The sequence below is a fragment of the Saccopteryx leptura genome, chromosome 6, assembly GCF_036850995.1.
Source record: "Saccopteryx leptura isolate mSacLep1 chromosome 6, mSacLep1_pri_phased_curated, whole genome shotgun sequence".
Lineage (NCBI taxonomy): Eukaryota > Metazoa > Chordata > Mammalia > Chiroptera > Emballonuridae > Saccopteryx > Saccopteryx leptura.
The window spans coordinates 165,343,189-165,364,343 of NC_089508.1; the positions used below are offsets into that span (position 1 = coordinate 165,343,189).

Sequence of the window (21,155 nt, forward strand, 5' to 3'; positions counted from 1 at the left end):
CCAGGCTTACACAGACTTTTACCTGTAGCCCGAAAATCAGTGAGCAAAGGGAGTCATGGTGGAGAAGGGCCTAGAGAAGTCGGCTGGATCATGCAGGATCTTGCAGGCCGTGTCAAGGGATTTTAAGCTGAAATTAAAAACAGAAGCTTTCGGTGGTTTTTAAACAGGTAGTGTGTTGGGTTGGAGGAACCAGAGTGGCAGTATTGCTGGTTGCATACTCAGATTTTAGAACATTCTCCACTTTGGACTGCAGGCTTTGTGCAAAGAGGTATCTTGACTTTGCTGCATTCACCCAAATCCCTTCTCCCTTTTCTGAAGAATTTTCAGCGCCTGGTGGTCCTCTGTTGGTGGGCCTCTGTAGGTAGGTGTTAAGTTAATGTATATGACACTGGGCAATACTTAACATCTTGGCAGTGGGTTTACCCATCTGAAATGCAATTTATACATTTTACCAGAGACAGAGAAGACATTGGTAATTATTCACAGAGCTTTGAGGTCCCTGGATGAAAGCAGTGCAGCTGGGATGAAGGCACTGATGGCCATAATATCTTTGTTTAGGGCTACGTAAGCCATTTTGGCATGGTTTCCATGCAGCCCCTCCTTTTTCCTTTTAATTCACTCTTCTCTCTGGCTATGATAGTGTTCATCTTTCATTATGAAGGAGCAGCTCTCTGGCTGGGCCAGCTAAGTACAAATGGAATGTCATCAGATCCGATAAGCATGTCATCATGCTCACGAGTTTGTCAAGCTTGCAGCCATTTTCACTGCAGGAAGGGAGAAGAAATGATGTTTAGTCTAATATCACTCTCATAGGCAGGAATGCTTTCTCTTCTCTCTTTTTCTTTCTTCCAATTTAGTAATTTGGTGAATGAAGGAGCAGCCTTTCTTTTTCTTGTTTTTTTTTTTTTTTTTTGCATTTTTCTGAAGCTGGAAACAGGGAGAGACAGTCAGACAGACTCCCGCATGCGCCCGACCAGGATCCACCCGGCACGCCCACCATGGGGCGACGCTCTGCCCACCAGGGGGCGATGCTCTGCCCATCCTGGGCGTCGCCATGTTGCGACCAGAGCCACTCTAGCGCTTGGGGCAGAGGCCACAGAGCCATCCCCAGTGCCTGGGCCATCTTTGCTCCAATGGAGCCTTGGCTGCGGGAGGGGAAGAGAGAGACAGAGAGGAAGGCGCGGCGGAGGAGTGGAGAAGCAAATGGGCGCTTCTCCTATGTGCCCTGGCCGGGAATCGAACCCAGGTCCTCCGCACGCTAGGCCGACGCTCTACTGCTGAGCCAGCCGGCCAGGGCTAGCCTTTCTTTTTCTGTTGTAACCACTACTGGTTTCCTCACAAGCTCAAGCATGTAACTGTTGGTATATTCATGTTGGGTTGGGTTTTCTGAGGAAAATGAATACCTCTTTTACCGTCAGCTGAACTGACCCTTTGTCGCATGGGAGCAGCTACCATTAAGAGTCTGGGCTCTGCAGCCACGCCCAGTTTCCCCCCACAGCCCCCACCTCCCACTCTGCCCTTCTTTAGCTGTGTGACCTCAGACAAATGACGTAACTTTCAGTACTCCGGTTTCCTCATCTGTAAAATGCAGTTACAGTCTTCCCTGCCTGCCTCAAAGGATTCTCTTGAAGATGCTCATGTGTGAAAGTATCCTATTGATATATTAGATGCTCGGGTCTGGCTTCTCATTGGTTAACCACTCCCAGAAGGACATAGAATGTAGTTGGTAAATGTACACAGTACAATTTGTTTTAAACGCATTCTGATGCTAGCCCTTGGGCACCACAGCAAAGCTGTATACATGACTGATGGGTTTCCTTGGTGGGGACTTCAGCACCATCCCGATGGCTCCCGCCTCACCGAGTCCAGATGGCGTCCAGGCGACACATACACACGCAGTCTGACTTAGTAGAAAACAGGCAGGCAGTGGTGGTGGGATTCCCCCTGCCACTCCCTATTACATACTGAGGATGAGTTTGAAGTTGATTAAAGGAACCACATTAACAACCCAGGAAATTAAACTTGCCTGGTTAGCCACAAAAAAGCATAGTTCTAGCAGCAGCATTTCCAGCTAATTCCTCTCGACCCTAGGGCTTACAGCTCTCTACCCCCAAGAGGGTAGTAGAGAGCAGAGTGCTACTGACTGCAGCTAGGTGCCCACCCACTCAACCGCTTTCAGAATTGGTAACCGGGGGCCTACCCAGGACCTGCCTGTGTGGCGTCAAGGATGAGTTTCAGGACCATGATTATTAGAAGGGGAGCAGTCGGTGTAGAAGTGTCCCCACGCAATTGACTGTGAACATAATCATTTAGTGGAGAGAGCCCTGTATAAACAGAGTGTCTGGAGCTGGGCTTTTCAGGGAGGTGGGCTTTGGATGGTTAGGGAAGGGCTTGCTGGCAGGCCAGGGGCAAGTTAGTGCCCCTGAAGGCAGAGTGAGTGTGGTGGGTTTGCTGTAGCTTCTTGTGGGGCTCTCAGCCTGTTGTGCTAGAGATGGTTATAAGGAAGTGATGGAAGACAAATAATAATAGGTTTTGAACTTTTGTATCGATTTGGAGCATTTTGTAACTTTGGAAAAGAAAGAATATTAAGAACAGAAGTATAGATATGTAGGGTGACAGAAGCCCTTGAAACATAGTTGGAGGAAGTAGGCCTCCTGGCCCCAGGCAGAATCAGGTTACTAGAGGTCCCTGGACAGGATATTAATGACATCACCAACTAACAGTGTGGCTTTAAATTGGCACTTGCTGCTCTGCTACTTCTACCACTATCGTCACCACCACATTGACTCCCACCATAAACAGTAGCAGCTGTCACTTATTAAGCCACTGTTTGATGCCAAGAGATTTATTCACCTAATGGTACTTAATCAGCCTTAAAACTTTGTGAAGTAGATATTATTGCTTCTGGTTTACAAGTGAAAAAGTGGGTATAGAGAAATACCAAGTGACTGACTTACTGTGGTCACCCTGCTCGCAATCTCTATCTGACTTTAACTACTGTCCTGTGCTGTCTTCCTTAGCCCTTCCCTGCCTTCTTATATTTGTAAATTGGAGATAACTTTTGTACTCTATACACCTAGAATAGCACTTTTCAAATTGTAGGTCATAGCACATCAGTGGGTTGTGAAATCAATGTAGTATGTTAAAAAAAAATAGAAAATGATCAGAATTTATCACACTCTGTGTTCCCGAAACTCTGTGTGTGTGTGTGTGTGTGTGTGTGTGTGTGTGTGTATGCATGCATGTTGCATGGGAAAATATATTACATTGGAAAATAATTTCCTACCATGGATTATTGTTAAGAAAGTTTGAGAGCTCCTGTTCTAGAGTTTTTTGTAGGTCAGATAAATGTAAATTATTGTTGCAGAGCTCCTTGTAAACTCTAAAATACCCTACAAGTCTAACTTATCAATATTATTTGACACTGGAAGCTGAAGCAAACAGATCAAGGATGGCTGATAAGGTTGCTCTGCTGTTGCTCTGCTCATCACAACTATTGCAGATAGTGTTATCTGTCTTCACACCATGTCCAGTGGAATCAGGACTCAGCTTTGACAAAACACTCCAGGCTCCAGGCCTGAAGCTTAAATGAATTATAAACCCAGCAATAGGCTTATGCTTTCTTGGAGTACATCAGGACCAGGCTGTGGTTGTAAAATACTACTTAGAACTCACCGAGCTCTGTATCTTATTTAAATGCTAAGAAAACAGATGCCATACCTATGATAGCATGGCGGTCTCTGCATTACAAGCCCCAGAAGGGTGGGCTACGTCTAATCCCCTCCTAATATTCCCCATCATCATCCTCATCTGGAAGTGGCTTACTTTCATCCTCAAAGGGTGTCTGTCCCATCCAGAATTCCTATCCATTTTCCCTTGAAACGAAGGTGGCAAGAGGCTCTTTCTGATGAGGCCATTTTCTTTGGAACCTGCTTTTTCTTCATTTATTGCAATCATGAGGAAACTTCAGGGAACATGGGGTGCAAATCCCTTAACAACAGCCCTGAAAACATGTTCCTGAGGAGATGCACTGTTTCTCAGCTGCTACAGCAAACTCTTAAAGGTCACAAGAGGAACCGGGTCTCCCCCAGGTTAAAATAAAATGGAAATGATTTCTCTGCAGCCTGCAAAGGAAGCCTGTAGAGTCGGCAGTGTTCTCAGAAGGCACCACACAGGAATCATGTGGACCTGGACACCTGAAAGACATGTCAGGTGGAATGAATATCTCCTTCAGTGGAATGTGAAAGGCACAAGAAACTTTTGCACGTGGATTTTAAGTCAAGACTCAACATGACATTATGGATTGTGAGAGAAAGTACTCAAGCAGCTCAATTACCAACCCTGAAAGCAGGCTCTCGGTGTTTTATAGACCTTGCTAATGAATGAGTCCCGTGGCCTCTGCTGGGCTGGGCTTCTCAGCACTCTGCCGCCAGCCGCCCACACATCTGTACATTCGTCGGGCTGTAATGGATGGCTGGTGCCGGCAGAGGCTGAGGTCCAGGCCCTTCTCTCTGGAATACATAGAGAGCTCAAGCCATTAATAATTCAGTCTGGAGTAATGAACATAGCCGTACCAAGTTGTGAGAGTAATAATCAAGTGACAGATCAATTTATTACTTTACTGTACCAAAAGATAATGGTAGTTAGTCATAAAATGTGCAGCTTTTTTCTTCCAGAAGTTTTGTGAGACTTAGATCAATGTATTTTTTAAGTTCTAAAATTAAACAGATCATTAAAAAGGAAATTAATTATGTTAGGTAGCCTCAGGCCATTTTATTCAGACTTGCTTATCTAGAAGTACTGTACCTTTTCCCCAATGCCCTTGGGCATTGGGGCCTGCAAACCTGAGTAATTGTTGCTTATTAATTAAATCTAAGAAATGGAACACAGCTCCGGACTTTGAAAGGGGAGATTGGGATGGTTGAAATATATTCCCCCCCAAATCATCAGTAATAATTTGAGGTTTTATGAGTAAATAACTGCATTGAGAATAATTGTTTTATGTCTACTGAGAAGCTTCCATCATCTTTTCACACCTCAGTGAACATTTTTGTGCTTCTCCTGGGCCATGCACTGTACTTACTGCTGGTGGTAACACTTAAAATAAGTACAGTGTCTATCCTAAGGCAGCAGTAGGGACATTAATACCATGTAACAAATACAAGATAGGGACAACACTTCTGCCTTCAGTGAGCAATGGGAGATTGAGGAAAGACTAGACAGAGACTGCCGAAAAGAAGGAAACCACTGGAGCTGAGCCTTGCTGATTGCCAGTTTGCCAAGCAAAGAAAGAAGAGTAAGAACATTCTCTGCAGAGGAATGACAAAGGCAGATAGGTGGGAAAGTAGAAAGTAAGAATAGGTAGTTAATTATACTAATTACTACATTTCCCATTAATTGTCACATTTAATCTACACAATAATCTCACGAAGTATTTTATTTACCCATCCATTTCCTTTATTTTTAAGGAAAAGAACACAATTTAAGAAGTCCAAGATGGTGGTAGATTAGCTAGAAGTTACACTCACCTCCTTCCAGGACCAGACTGAAATTACAACTACATTATAGAACAGTCATCCTGAATAATCTACTAAAGACTAACATAAGAGAAGTCTTATATCCAAGGATTTACAGAAGAAGCCATATCAACTGCCCCAAGCAGGTTGCCCAGAGCCAGTCATAGGCAGTGCTGGACATTGACTTACACCAAAATCTCTCCTAAGAGGCCAAGAACAACACACCCAGTGGCCAGCTTTAGACAACATCAGAGCAGGAGTCAATAAGCTTCACAGGTACATCCAACCGGAGATCTCAGTAGGCACCAGACCCTGCTGAGGCAAATTCCACTCTGTATTGTCAGCGCCTTCACAGCAGTTTGCACACCGTGGTCAGGGTTGAACTTCACAGTCAGCCAGCTTGAGGGTCGATCCCACATATGAACAGGCCAGTAGCAATCAAGATTCATTTACAAGAGGAGGGCCAACATATCCACTCAAAGGACATTCCGGGAGCATCCAGCTCAAATGATTAAGGAGATTGCACCAGTGGACTCTATAGGACTCCTAATACATAAGGCCACCTCACCAAGACTGGGAGCCATAGATCTATCTAATACATAGAAACACACATAGGGGCATCAGCCAAAATGGGGAAACATGCCCAAATAAAAGAACAGGAGAAATTTCCAGTTCAATGAAATGGAGGCAAGCAATTTATCAGATACAGAGTTCAAAACAGTGGTTGTAAGAATGCTCAATAGCATGAAAAAGGACATAGAAAGCAATAAAAAGAACCAATCAGAAATTGAATAATATAATATCTGAAATGAAGAACGCACTGGGAGAAATAAAGAGTAGGTTGGATGAAGCAGAGGATCAAATCAGCAATTTGGAAGGCAAGGTAGAAAAACACATCCAATCAGAGCACCAAAAAGAAAAAATAATTTTAATGATTAGGTTAAGGGACCTTGGAGACAACATAAAGTGTTACAACACCTGAATCGTAGGGGTACTGGAAAGAGAAGAGAGAGGGAAAGGGATCAAGAACCTATTTGAGGCCCTAGCCGGTTGGCTCAGCGGTAGAGCATCGGCCTGGCGTGCGGGGGACCTGGGTTCGATTCCTGGCCGGGACACATAGGAGAAGCGCCCATTTGCTTCTCCATCCCCCCCTCCTTCCTCTCTCTCTCTCTCTCTCTTCCTCTCCCTCAGCCAAGGCTCCATTGGAGCAAAGATGGCCCAGGCGCTGGGGATGGCTCCTTGGCCTCTGCCCTGGGCACTGGAGTGGCTCTGGTCGCGGCAGAGCGACGCCCCGGAGGGGCAGAGCATCGCCCCCTGGTGGGCAGAGCATCGCCCCTGGTGGGCGTGCCGGGTGGATCCCGGTTGGGCGCATGCGGGAGTCTGTCTGTCTGTCTCTCCCTGTTTCCAGCTTCAGAAAAAAAAAAACCTATTTGAAGAAATAATGACTGAAAACTTCCCTAACCTGTTGAAGGAAAAAGACACACAAGTTCGAGAAGCACGGAGAGTTCCAAACAAGATGAACTCAGAGAGGCTCACACCAAGGCACAGGTTAAAGACAAAGAGAGAATCTGAAAGCAAAAAGTGAAAGACAGTTAGTTACCTACAAGGTAACTCCCATAAGACTATCAGCTGATTTCTCAATAGAAACATTTTAGGCCAGAAATATTCAAAATGATGAATAGCAAAGATCTACAACAAAGACTAATTTACCCAGTGAGTCTGACATTTAAAATTGAAGGAGAAAGAGCTTCCCAGATAAGAAAAAGTTAAAGAGGTTTGTTACCACCTAACCAACATTATAAGAAATGTTAAAGGGCCTTCTTGAAGAAGAATAAGAAGAGGAAGAGGATGAAGATGAAGAAGAAGAAAAAGCAGAGGAAGATAGTTAATAGAATAAAATGGCAATAAATACATACCTATCAATATAATATGCTCTAATCCAAAGACACAGAATAACTGAATGGATAAGGAAGCAAAACTCATATATATACTGTCTACAAGAGACCCACATCAGAACAAAAGATACACACAGACTAAAAGTAAAGGGATGGAAAAGATACTTTATGGAAAATGGAAAGAAAGAAAAAAGCTGGGGTAGCAATACTTATATCTGACAAAATAGACTTTAAAACAAAAGTTATAGTAAGAGACAAAGAAGGGCACTACATAATGATAAAGGGAGCAATCCAACAAGAGGATATAACCCTTGTAAACATTTATGCATCCAACATAGCAGCACCTAAATTTATAAAGTAAACCATGATGGGCATGAAGTGAGAGATTGACAGTAATACAGTCAAGGTTGGGGACTTGAAAACCCCATTGGCATAATGCATAGATCTTCCAGACAAAAAATCAACAAGGAAATGGTGGCCTTAAATGACACACTAGGTCAGATGGATTTAATTGATATCTTCAGAACATTTCACCCCAAAGAAACAGACTATACATTCTTCTCAAGTGCACACAGAACATTTTCTAAGATAGACCACATGTTAGGGTACAAAACAAGTCTCAATAAATTTAAGAAGATTGAAATTATATCAAGCATTTTCACTGACCACTATGGTATGAAACTAGAAATCAATCACAAGAAACAAAGCTGGAAAGCACACACAACATGAAGGTTAAATGACAAGTTACTAAACAATGAATGGGTTAACAATAGGCTCAAGGAAGAAATCAAGAGATGCCTTGAAACAAATGAAAATGAGAACACAACAACCCAAAACCTATGAGACAAAGTGAAAGCAGTCCTAAAAGGAAAATTCATAGCATTAGAGCCCTACCTCACGAAACAAGAAAAAGCTCAAATAAACAATGCAACTTTACACTTAAAGAAACTAGCAAAAGAACAACAAACACAGCCCAAAGTGAGTATAAGAGTGGAAATAATGAAGATCAGAGCAGAAATAAATGAAATAGATTTTTAAAATATAAGCAAAAGATCAGTGAAACCAAGAGCTGCTTCTTTGAAAAGATAAACAAGATTGACAAACCTTTAACTAGAGTCATTTTTTAAAAAAAGGAGGGGAAAAAATAAAAAATATATTAAAGAAAGGAGGGGAGTATACCCAAATAAATAAAATGAGAAATGAAAGAGGAGAAGTAACAAATGACACCAAAGAAATACTAAGGATTGTAAGTTATATATTATGAACAACCACCAAATAAGACAATCTGGATACATTTTTAGAAACTTACAAACTGAAACTGGAAGAATCAGAGACTCTGGACAGACAGACTACAACTGGTAAAACTGAAGCAATAATTTAAAAACTCCCAAAAACCAATAGTCCTAACTGGATGGCTTTACTAGTAAATTTTACCAAACATTCAAAGAAGAATTAACATCTGTCCTTCTCAAACTATTCCAAAAAATTTAAGAGGAGGGAAGACTGCCAAGTTTAGTTAACAAGGCCAGTATTATTCTAATTCTAAACCCAGGTAAAGACAATACAAAGAAAGAAAATTATAGGCCAGTATCCCTGATGAACAAAAATACTAAAATCCTCAACAAAATATTAACAAACTGGATTCAACAGTACATTAAAGAGATCTTACACCATGATCAAGTATGATTTACTCTGGGGATGCAAGTTTGGTACAATATCTGCAAATCAATAAACATGATACACCACATAAACAAAATGAAGGATAAAAACCACATGATCATATCAATAGATGCAAAAGAAAACATTTTGTAAAATCCAGCATGCATTTATGATAAAAACTCTCAGTAAAGTGGGAATAGAAGGAACATATTTCAACATAGTGAAGGCCATAGATGACAAACCCACAGCCAACATCATACTCAATGGGCAAAAACTACAAATGTTTCCTTTCAGATTGGGAACAAAACAAGGATGTTCACTTTTACCACACTTATTCGACATAGTACTGTAAGTCCTAGCCACAGCAATTAGACAAGAAGAAGTAAAAGGCATCCAAATTAGAAAAGAAAAAGTAAAACTGTCATTATTTGCAGATTATATGATACTGTATTTAGAAAACCCTAAAGATTTCACCAAAAAAATTCTAGAACTGATTATAAATTCAGTAGAATAGCAGGATACAAAATACTCAGAAATCAATTGTATTTTTATTTACTAATAATGAACTATCAGAAAGGAAAACTAAGAAAACAATTCCATTTACAATTACATCAAAAAGAAAAAAATAAAATACCTAGGAATAAATTTAACCAAGGATGGAAAAGGCGTTTTCAGAAACTATAAGACACTAAAGAAAGAAATTGAAGATACAAATAACTGGAAGCATTTACCATGTTTATGGATGGGAAGAATTAATGTCATTAAAATGTTCATACTACCCAAAGGACTCTAGATTTCAATGCAATTCCTATCAAGGTACCAATGGCATATTTCACAGAAGTAGAACAGATATTACAGAGATTTATATGGAACCATAAAAGTCCCCGAATGGCCACAGCAATCTTGAAAAAGAACAACAAAGTTAGAGGAATCACACTACTTGATATCAAACTGTACTACAAGGCCATAGTAATCATAACAGAATGGTACTGGCATAAAAACAGACATATATATAGATCAGTGAAACAGAATAAAGAGCCCAGAAATAAGCTCATGCCTGTATGGTTAATTAATATTTGACAGATGGCAAAAACATACAGTAGGGTGATACTCTATATAATAAGTGATGTTGGAAAAAATTGAAAGATATATGCAATAAAATTGAAACTGGACAACTTTCTTGCACCATATACAAGAATAAACTCAAAATGGATGAAATACTTGAATGGTCAACTCAAAACCATAAATGTCCTAGAGGAAAACATAGTAAAATCTCAGACATTTCTCGTAGCATTGTTTTTCCTGATATGTTTCGTGCAAGGAAAAGAAAAAAAATAAATGAATAACTAAAAATAAATGAATAAACTAAAAAGGTTTTGCACAGCAAAGGGAACCATGAACACAATGAGAAGACACCCACTGAATGGGGGAACATATTTCCTGATACATTTGTTAAGGGGTCAATATACAAAATTTATAAGGAGCTTATATAACTATAACTCAATGCCAGTAAATCAAACGATTCGATTAAAAAATGGGTAAAGGACCTTAATAGGCACTTCTCCAAAGAGAACATACAGATGACCAACAGACATGGAAAAGATGCTCAACTTCCCTAATCATCAGAGAAATGCAAATTAAAACCGCAATGAGCTATCACCTCACACTTGTCAGAATGATATCATCAATAAATCAACAGACAAGTGTTGGGGAGGATGTGGAGAAACGGGAACCCTTGTGCACTGTCGGTGCGAATGCAAACTGGTGCAGCCACTGTGGAAAACAGTATGGCATGTCTTCAAAAAATAAAAAATGTAACTGCCTTCTGACCAGTGATTCCACTTCTGGGAATCTATCTGAAGAAGTCTGAAACATTAATTTGAAAGGATACATGCACTCTTATTTTCACTTCAGTGTTATTTACAATAGCCAAGATTTGGAAGTAGCCCAAGTACCCATCAATAGATGGGTGGATAAAAAAGCTGTGGTACACTTACACAGTGGAATATTACTCGACCATAAAACTAAAGACAATCTTACCCTTTGTGACAGCATGGATGGACCTGGAGAGTATTACGCTAAGTGAAATACGTTAGAGAAAGACAAGTACCATATGATTTCACTCATGTGGAACCTTATGAGCAAAATAAACTAACCAACAAAATAGAAAGTGATTCCTAGGTAGAGCAGTATGGTAACTACCCATGGACAAGGGAGGCCAAAGAGGGTATAGGGGATAAGTGATGATAGAAGGAGACTTGACTTGGGGAAGTGAACACACAATACAGTATAGTGATGATGATGTGTTATAGAATTGTACACTGAAACCTCTATAATCTCATTAACCAGTGTCACCCCAATGAATTCAATAGAAATTGTTCTTAAATGAGAGGAACCCAAGGCTTCAACATACTGAGTCACTTGCCCATGCATTCAGAGCTGGGAAGTGGCAGAGGTCACTTGGGAAAAGGTGTATTATTTCATAAGTTTGGACTTTATATTCAAAATGATAGCACTCAGCAAGGGTTTTAGAATTGTCATTATCAACATCCAAATAATAGAAGCATTGGAAAACACTTGACACACTGCGAACACTGTGCCATTGTGTTCTGTCCAGCACTGAGTTCTACCTTCCAGCAGAGGAATGACGTGTTCCGAGCTGAGTTTTTGACAGTAACTGGTAGTGGCAGGCAGGATAAAGCTGAAGCTAGAGATTGCAGCCGGGGAGCCTAGTTAGGAGGCTACTGCCTGTGTCAGAGGTAGTGCTTAGGAGCATGTTAGTGAAGAATGATATCATCCAAACCATATATTTTTTTTATCGCTCTACAGTTTTAAAGTGCTTTCATACATAAATAGCTTGTTGATTCTTTGCACAAGGGACTTTTGTGACAGGAGGGGTAAGTTTACTAACTTAGCTCATTTGGGTGGGGAAATAGAAGGGCATGGAATTCACTTCTGCACACAGGACCTCATGTTGAAAGTAATGGTGTTAAAAGTAGCTTTTAAATATGCATACTTGCTGATTGAGGCACAGAACCGAAGTCTTTCCCCCTTGCTCCAGGTAAGGACTTAACCATCTGCATTAAGTCTTTCAGACTAGAAACTTGATGCAGTTCTGGACAGAATGGAAAACTAAAAGAACACAAGAAAATGTAAAATATTCTAATGTGGAACAGAAGCATGCCAGGAGATGAGTGCAAATTTCTTGCTGCAGGTGTTGCTTCGCAGTCAGAAAGCAAATTGTCTTCCTAACTGGGCTGTTCCACAGTGAAAGTTTCATAGAGCTAACCACCCCCATCCCCCTTTCAGAGGAGGAAGTTTTTAGGAAATTACTTCCAGTCCTAGAAAATTATTATAGCAAAGTCCACATCTGCTGATAAAATTGGTTGAGATAGTATTTCAGTAAAGGGTCAGTTTCAAAAACACTTAAGTCAGTAGAACCGTTTTTTCTCTTACAAAATAGAACTATACAAAGCAAAACAGTGCAGGCATTTACTGAATTGTGTTAAAAAAAACACTCACTATAAATAGCACTAAATATTAGGGAGGTATGTCTGTGCAAACTGACATCTCTGCCCGATTTCCCTCTAGTTTCTCATAATGAATAGTTTCCTTCTTCTAACAGGTGATTTAGGGAAACCCCTACTGTTTTTTTAACAATACTGAATGGCCTTAACTTTTAACTTATTTTTCATCAATAGGTAGTTTATATATTTTTATATGCAGGACCAGCAAATGGACAATTAAGTTTTACAGCTCAGCCATGGTGGCCTGGGTATGGAGTTCATATATATGTTTGAGTAGCTACTTATCCCAAAATATGCATATGTGTTTAGCAAATTACTCAAACCCACCTACTGCTGACCCTGTGTGTTCTTAGCCTTTGAGCATAAATGACAATTTAAGCACAGCCATATATATGGATCTACAGTAGTGCGTTGTTATTTCTGTTTATTTCACGTTTCATGTGATGGAGCTTTAATATTCTGAGCCTAAAGTACTGAGTTTCCTGACTTCTTTTTAAGTTTCTAGATCTACCCATTTTAAAAATTAGGTCTATTTTATGCCTATGTTTGCAAATGTGTCAAAGCTGTCAAGGGTTTTTATATTTGAGCTAGAGAAAATGCTGTTGATCATAGTGGTTTAAGCAGCAACCAAGTTTAGCAGTTGTAACTAAGCAGGATTAGCAGTTACCTGAATTTGCAGAACAGGGATTTGGATGTGCAAAAGTTCATATTTTGGAAGGCAGCTGCTTTGGTTGCTGGTTTAGACAAAATGGAAATGATAAGGAGTGTCAAATCCTGAAATAGCTAAGTAGCCTGAACACTGAAGAAAGCTTTGGTAGATGAAAATATGAATAGAAAAGTCTGTCTTTGAACTCCAAGGATATCGAAAGGTCTCCCAAGGTCCGGTTCCTTCTAGATGAGGAGTCTAAAAATTGGAGAGGTAGAAGGAAGTCAGCTGTCTGTTTGTATGGTATTTCTTTCATTTGTGCCATTTCTTTTCTCCCAGTGTTGCTAACAACCACAAGCAGAATTTGATGACAGTGGCAAACCTTGGTGTGGTATTCGGACCTACACTGCTGCGGCCTCAGGAAGAAACAGTAGCAGCCATCATGGACATCAAATTTCAGAACATTGTCATTGAGATCCTGATCGAAAATCATGAAAAGGTAACAGGTATAATTGGTCACTGTAAGTGAAGAGTTTGCCTTGAGGGAGGCAGAGTTGGAAGTGGCATTCAGGGTTGACTGGTGTTCACATCACTAGTGAGACCTGTGAGATGATGACGTTGCTGATAGTGGCGGTGATAGCAGTGATGACAGTCATCTCCTGATGGCAGCTGTGGCTACAATGGTGGTGATGGTGGTGACAGTGGTGAACATTTACGGAGTGTTATACAATACTGGGAACTGTGCTAAATACTCTATATACAGGGAGAGACAAAAAGAGGTTTACAGTTGTTAGTATGCGAAACACAGAGTTTATTCCTGTATTATATATTTTTCCATATGAACTGTTAACCCTCTGTTGCCCACCCTGTATATTATCTTTTTATCCTCACAACAATCCAGTGAAGAAAGTTCTATTGTAAGTCTCATTTGGTAGATGCCCTTTGCTGATTTCCTCCCCCCCAAAAGTTAGAAGTGGGAGGCAGTCAGACAGACTCCCGCATGCATCCGACCGAGATCCACCCAGCATACCCACCTGGCGGCAATGCTCTGCCCATCTGAGGCATTGCTCCGTTGCAACCAGAGCCATTCTAGCGCCGGAGGCGGAGGCCATGGAGCCATCCTCAGCACCCGGGCCAGCTTTGTTCCAATGGAGCCTTGGCTGCAGGAGGGGAAGAGAGAGATAGAGAGGAAGGAGAGGGGGAAGGGTGGAGAAGCAGATGGGTACTTCTCCTGTGTGCCTTGGCTGGGAATTGAACCCGGGACTTCCACATGCCAGGCCTGATGCTCTACCGCTGAGCCAACTGGCCAGAACAATAATATGGTTTTTAAAGAAACATCATTTTGGACTCAAATCTGCTACCTCTTACTAACTGTCAGACCTTAAGCAGATTGCTTAACCTCTTATGCTTATAAAACAAGTACTTGTAGTACCTGTCTAGTCTAATTGCTATAACAAACAACTCCAAACTATCAAGTGACCCAAGACAATAGAAGTTGATCTCTTGCTCACGTAACAGTTCACTGTAGGAATTCTGAGTTTGACATATTGTACAGTGAGTGATTCAGCACCCCAGGTTCCTCCCGGCATGTAGCTCTGCCTTCTGCTCTGCAGGTCTCTGCAATCAGGCAGTTGGTGGAGGAAATGAGACAGCATAGAAGACTGGGGAAGTTTGTATGGGCCAAGCCGAGAGGATGTTCTCCTTATTTTCTTCTACATTCCATTGGCCAGACATGGTTGCATCTAGCTGCAAGGGAGGCTGGGAAAGTAACCTAACTGTGCTCAGAGAAAAGGGAAGCAGTTTGGTGGCCATAACCAGTGTGCCACATTCTTTCCATTGGGTTGTGATGAGGATTAAATAAGGCGATTTGTGTAAAGAATTTAACCAAGAATCTGGCAGGTAGAATTTGGCAGGAAGGAGAGGGGGAAGGGTGGAGAAGCATATGGGCGCTTCTCCTGTGTGCCCTGGCTGGGAATCGAACCCAGGACTTCCACATGCCAGGCCCGACGCTCTACCACTGAGCCAACTGGCCAGGGCAATAATATGGGTTTTAAAGACACACCACTTTGGACTCAAATCTGCTACCTCTTACTAACTGTAAGGTTTAGTAAGTTTAAACCATTGTTTTCAGCAATCTCAACAGAATTCTCTGAAAATAGAGCTGAAGCCCATCCCTGAATGTCATGTGTCCCTCTCCCAAAATAGAACATTTTATAACTTAACCTTTTCTTAAATAAAATAATATTAAATGTTAAGGAATAAACAATTTGGTTATGTGTCCTGTCCCTAAAAAAAAAAAATATTTGAGCTTATAGCAGGTAGCATCTAATGGCTTTTGAACTGTAACCATTTTTGGTGTCCTTGGGCCTTAAAACAAGAAAAACATATTTGAAAGTAGCCTGACAGAAAAAAGAACCGGATACTGCTAATAACAATATTGAAACTGTGTAAACTAGCAGCATCTGTCTTGGGCATAAAATATAGAAATGAAATAGGAAATGCATGGCCAGGCCTGTAAGCCTGTGGGCAAGGGCTGCTGAGAACACTCGTGCAGTTGGGTGAGCTGCACACTGCGTTACTGTCCGCTGCAGGCTCGGGGAGCTGCACAAGGGAGGGGACTGCAGTCCTTCACTCTGTTCTTTTGTCAGCCTGTGCCAGCGAGTGGGTGAATCAGTGAGGTTCGTGTTTCTGTGGGAGCCGATGAGGGAGTGTGAGTGAGAGCATTCCTGGGTTGAGGGCTGCACCAGGGCGTGTGTCTCCAGTCCTGAGGGAGCTAGTGTACCCCCTTAATCTGGGGTTCATGATGGACCCAAGTTATATGCAACGCATGTATATGTACATTATCCCGGGGAGAACATTCTTAATGTTCATCAGGATTATCTTTCTGGTAAAAACAACTTAGAAGAAGGCAACGTGACACCTTTTTAAACGTAGCTTCAGACCTGGTATGGTATAAAAGGAGCAGGTGCCGCACTGGCCTCCTTTGGGAGCCTGTGTTCACCTCACAGGAACCCTAGCATCCAGCGCCATCCATAGGCCCTGACTTTCTGGAGACAGTTCTTTGGATTTCCTGCCAGTAAAACTCAACTTCAGCCATTAAATTCAGAGCACTTTCACATCTTCAGATGAATACTGTCAGACTTGTTTTGTAAAATCTGTAATATTGAGATTATAGGTAACAGTACTTAATGAACATTCCCTTGCCCTTGGCTATAACTTCGTAGAAACACACATACACAAATATCTTGGAGTGACTAATTTTCCAACTTCAGTGTTAGAAATTGGCCAAAATCCTGAAACCTCACTTGAAGAAATGCTTCCCAAGCCCTGACTGGATAGCTCTGTTGGTTGGAGCATTGTCCCGGAGCGTGAAGTGTGGATGTTGCTGGTTTGATTCCCTGGTCAGGGCACACATAGGAGCTACTTGATGTTCCCATCTCTCTCTCAAAAGAAGAAGAAGGAAGGAAGGAAGGAAGGGAGGAAGGGAGGGAGGGAGGGAGGGAGGGAGGGAGGGAGGGAGGGGAGGGAGGGAGGGAGGGAGGGAGGAAATGCTTCCCAACAGCATCTTTCCCCCACAAGAAGCACATGATAACAGATGCCCTCTTGCTTGAAACAATTCCTAATACGGGTGTTAATGCATCCAGCTCAGTTACTGACATGAAAGTCTCTCATGTTGGTAAGAATGTCTTATATAAGGTATTTACTTTGTGCCTTGGAATAAAATTGAGAGGGACCCAGGAATCAGTAGAGGACAGTACTGAAAGAGGGTATAGAAACCCAGGTGTGTAGGCATTGGAAGAGACGGGGGAGACAAAGTAATAAGATGCCTATTTCAGTTGTCTGTTACTGCATAACAAATCATGTAGTGACTTAGAACGGCAGTGATTCTTTTTCTCACAGTTCTGGGCAGGGCTTATGTGTGCCCCATATGGAATGAGCTGGGACTGTTTGACTATGACTAGAGGATCCAAGATGGCCTTACCGCAGTCTGGGACCTCGGCAGTAGCTGTTGGCTGAGACATCTTGCTCCTCTCCCACATAGGCTCTCTCCCCTCCAGGTGACCTCTCATCATGCAGCAGCACAGGCCAGACTTGCAGGAGAGCAAGCCAACACGTGAGCTGCAAGGCCTCTTAAGGCCTAAGCCTAGAACAAAGGGTCACTTAGTCCCACTGCCTTTTTAGAAAGAGGGCTGGGGGGGTACATGCTAGCCAGAAAATCAGGTTCTTTTACTTGATAAAATATCTTTTTTTCAAGAGCAGGAAAAAGGCTTCAATGTTTTCACCGGCTAAAACATACGGTGTTTTCTCTTTCCCTCCCTCCCAGCCTTCTTCCCTCCTTCCTCTTTCCTCTCCCCTCCGTGTGTACCACGGACTAACACGAGACATTCAGCCCTAAGGGTTAGAGATGAGGATGTGCCGGTTATGTTGTCCCTGGCACATCCCACACGCCCTCCAGACAGCATCCTCTGTGTCCAGAAAACCCCCTGCTGAGCAGCTGTTTGCACAGAGAGCGCTCGTTCCTCCTTCCTCAGAGCCCCGCTGACGTGTTTCACGCAGACCTTCAGTCTGGTCAGATTGCAGCATGCTAACCACATGCTTACCCTGTCAGCGATGCTCCAGAAATCGTCTTTCACCTCCTCCAACAGACTGGGGGTGGGAAGCCATGTATGGGACAGTTGTAGGAAGTAGCTATCCTAATGTCAGTGGAAGCAGAGAGGGACAAGCCAAAAGATAAGGTATTGTGTTTGGGGGTGCATGGTGGCTTTTCTTTTTCCATGCAGTTTATATACATCCTGATTTGTTGACTCAATTGAAGGTAAGGGATCTTTTTAATGTACATAGTCTAGACATAATATTAATTATAGTAATGGCTAGCTTTTACTGATAACTTATTCTCAGTATATTATGCTAAGCAGCTTTATATCCATTGTATCATTTCCTTTTCGTAGCAATAGTATAAGGTCAGTTCTTTTAGCTCTACTTTATAAATTGTGAGCCTAGAGTACAGAAAGTTTACAAAGCTGCTTGTTAGGAGAGGAAGAAGAGTTGAACTTAGGACTGCTTTTTTAATAGCTATTAAAGTCTATTCTAGTTCATTTCTATTTGATACGTAAATGCTTATTGAACATTCACTATTGGCAAAATATAAGTAATATAGAACCTTTTTCTCCAAGGAGCTCCTGTTTTATCCAGGTATAACTAAGCATAAAACAATGTGCTAAGTGACATTCAGTAAGATGAAAAAAGTGTGTGGCACACTGAGGAGAAATATTTAATCTGCTTGTATGAACTCTGACAGATAAATAGACATGAGCCTTCCTTGGGAACATTCATCAATTAATCAACACGTATCAATGTGAGTCTATTAAAATGGCATGGTTGTGAAAGAACTGTGGGTTATATGTTAGCAAGTGGTGGGAGATGGTGCCAGACAGCTGGGTTTAGCCCCTTTGTCACAGGGCTTGGAATCTGGGGAAATGGGAGCCTGGAAGCCTGAAAGGTGGGAGCTCTGAAGTTCCCAGGTAGAGGGGCAAAATGATTATATCATCATTTTAGAAAGAAAGAATCCTGGGAATCTGAACCAAATTGACTCTGATCCTTGAGATCAGAATCACTTGTGAAATAAATAGCAAAACAGTGGAGTTGACCATACTGTTGTAAACTTGTGGGTATGTATGAAAAAATTTTACTGAGAAGGTGTAACCTTTGACCTATAGCCTTTACTTATTATAGGGTAGGGATAGATCCGAATGGTTCTCCTGGCCAGAACTAAAAGTATTTTCTAAAGGGAAATACTAGGTCACACCATCATTTCCCATCAGCGACTCCTACCCTGAACTGTACTGGGATTATATGAGAGCTAAAGAAGAACAGATTTAAGAGTCTGGCTTTTTACCAGGAATCGGGTTTTAGAGTTGAAAGTTTAAATTGAAAAGATTTTGGCTATTTCCATTTTTGTTTTAAAGGTAATGATCAGTTATTTAAAATTTCTCTTTCTTTATGGACAACTTCTTTCCCCAGCTCACAGCTAATTACCCTGTCTTAAAATATCAAGTAGGCCAGTACTTGGGCTTATAGTGAAAGTTACCAATATTTATATGCTTCTAGTTAGGATTTTAAACTAAATGTTATATTTGTCTAAGATACCCCAGATCCCAGAAATTCTGCTATTTCTTACAAGGTTTTGTTTTTTTTTAAAGCTTATGCCAGTGACTCTGAAAAAATTTAAATGTCCAGGAAGAACAACCCTATCAAGGAAATAAATGGTCTCTTTTCATAGTTTTTGTTAAACATGAAATATCAGGTTAATACGTATATATGTCTTATATCTTCCTTTTAAGTTTCACTATATAATAGTAGGATTGGACCTGCTTGTTTTCTTACAGTCTCCGATATTTCTTTTGACTGCGGTACTCAAAGAGGTTCTGCACGTGGAACAGGCTGTGGGTGTCTCTGCGTGCCTGTGCACCACCTGCTTTCATCAGTATCGCACCCCTTAGTGCCTATTGATGTTTTACAAAATACATTGTCGTGATTCTTTTCCCAGTCTTTCCCTTTACTTTGGAAGAGATAGGAGTATTGATCTTTGAGCTGTTAATTCTTAGACATCATCAAAGATCAGTGCCCTTTTTAATGTACGTTAACTTTTACTTTTATATGTCAAGGAGAAGAGCTAGCAACCATGGAAGGCCCCACTTAACATCTAGGATAAGCACCAAGCCCTAAGCAACCTTGCATTCCCATTAAAATTGTAGTATCTTTGAATTAAATTATTGGGATTAGAGCAGCAGTTCTCAACCTGTGGGTTTTTTAAAAAAAAAAAAAATGTATTGTATAATAAATATGTATTTTCCGATGGCTTTAGGCGACCCCTGTGTTTTGGTCATTCGACCCCCGCCGGGGTCGCGACCCACAGGTTGAGAACCACTGCATTAGAGTTAATTTGGGCCCACCAAACTGCCTTGTTCTGCTTTCACCAAAATGTTGGCAGTATTAAAATCCGTTCCACCAGTGTTGGAGTTTATGTACAAAATGTACATCAATTAATAAAATGCAGTTGATTTGAACAATTTCTGGCAACTGACAAGTATTTGGCCATTGTATTTCCTTGATATTTCAAGCAGCTGTTGATAGGCAAAATTAACAATAATAATGATGATGATGAATATGATGATGATGTGTGCTGGATGCTTGACTATATTGAGATAATCCCTGGTACTGTTGTCTGCTTGGGAAGCCGATCTTGTATCTTATGGTCATGATTTTTTTCATTTGTTTATTTATTTTTAATTTTTGTTACCTTTCCTTCTATTGGTCCCTGAGTATGCTCTTTTTGGTCCTGTCCATAAGAGGTTTAGAAGTAAGCTAGATTTACTTGTATGGTGGGCTGGAATGCTTCTCTCTAGTTCTGATTCCCCTTTTCAGTGTCAAGTGCTATGCAAGTTAGTCCTCATGAATATGATAAGGTTGTGCATATGAACATGTATGTTCCCATCAATAAGCCCTAGATAAACTGATCATTGTTTGAACTATTAAACTCCTTTTAGTGTTACTCAAATAAGGATGGAGTTTTATTATATTTTCCCCTATTCTTCTCTGTCAACAAAGATAACAGAAAATAGAATCTGGAGATAAGGACAATCACAGCATCCCATGGATTATTCAGGCCGGTAACCAAATGGCACCGATTCCTTTTGAGGGATTTTTAATAAAACTCCCCAAACTATTTTCCAAATTGTTGATCTCTCTGCCAAAATGCTGATATCAACAGGACATCAGACTTCCAACTGTCCTTAAAAACCCTCTGTGTAGCTGTAGCCTCTGCCTTTGGCTTCTTAACTGTTGCAGTAAATGAGTCCTGCTAAGACTGGTCTGGCTTTCCAATGGAAAGACGTGTGGCTCTCATGCCCTA

The 21,155-nt window shown here is 41.3% G+C and overlaps 1 protein-coding gene across 1 annotated transcript in view; it reads left to right on the plus strand.

The window, feature by feature from the left end:
* Positions 1-21,155, plus strand: part of ARHGAP26 (Rho GTPase activating protein 26) — a 462,432-nt gene that overhangs the window by 326,640 nt on the left and 114,637 nt on the right. The window contains 1 exon segment of the mRNA XM_066344335.1: positions 13,583-13,742. Coding sequence (XP_066200432.1) covers positions 13,583-13,742 — 160 coding nt within the window.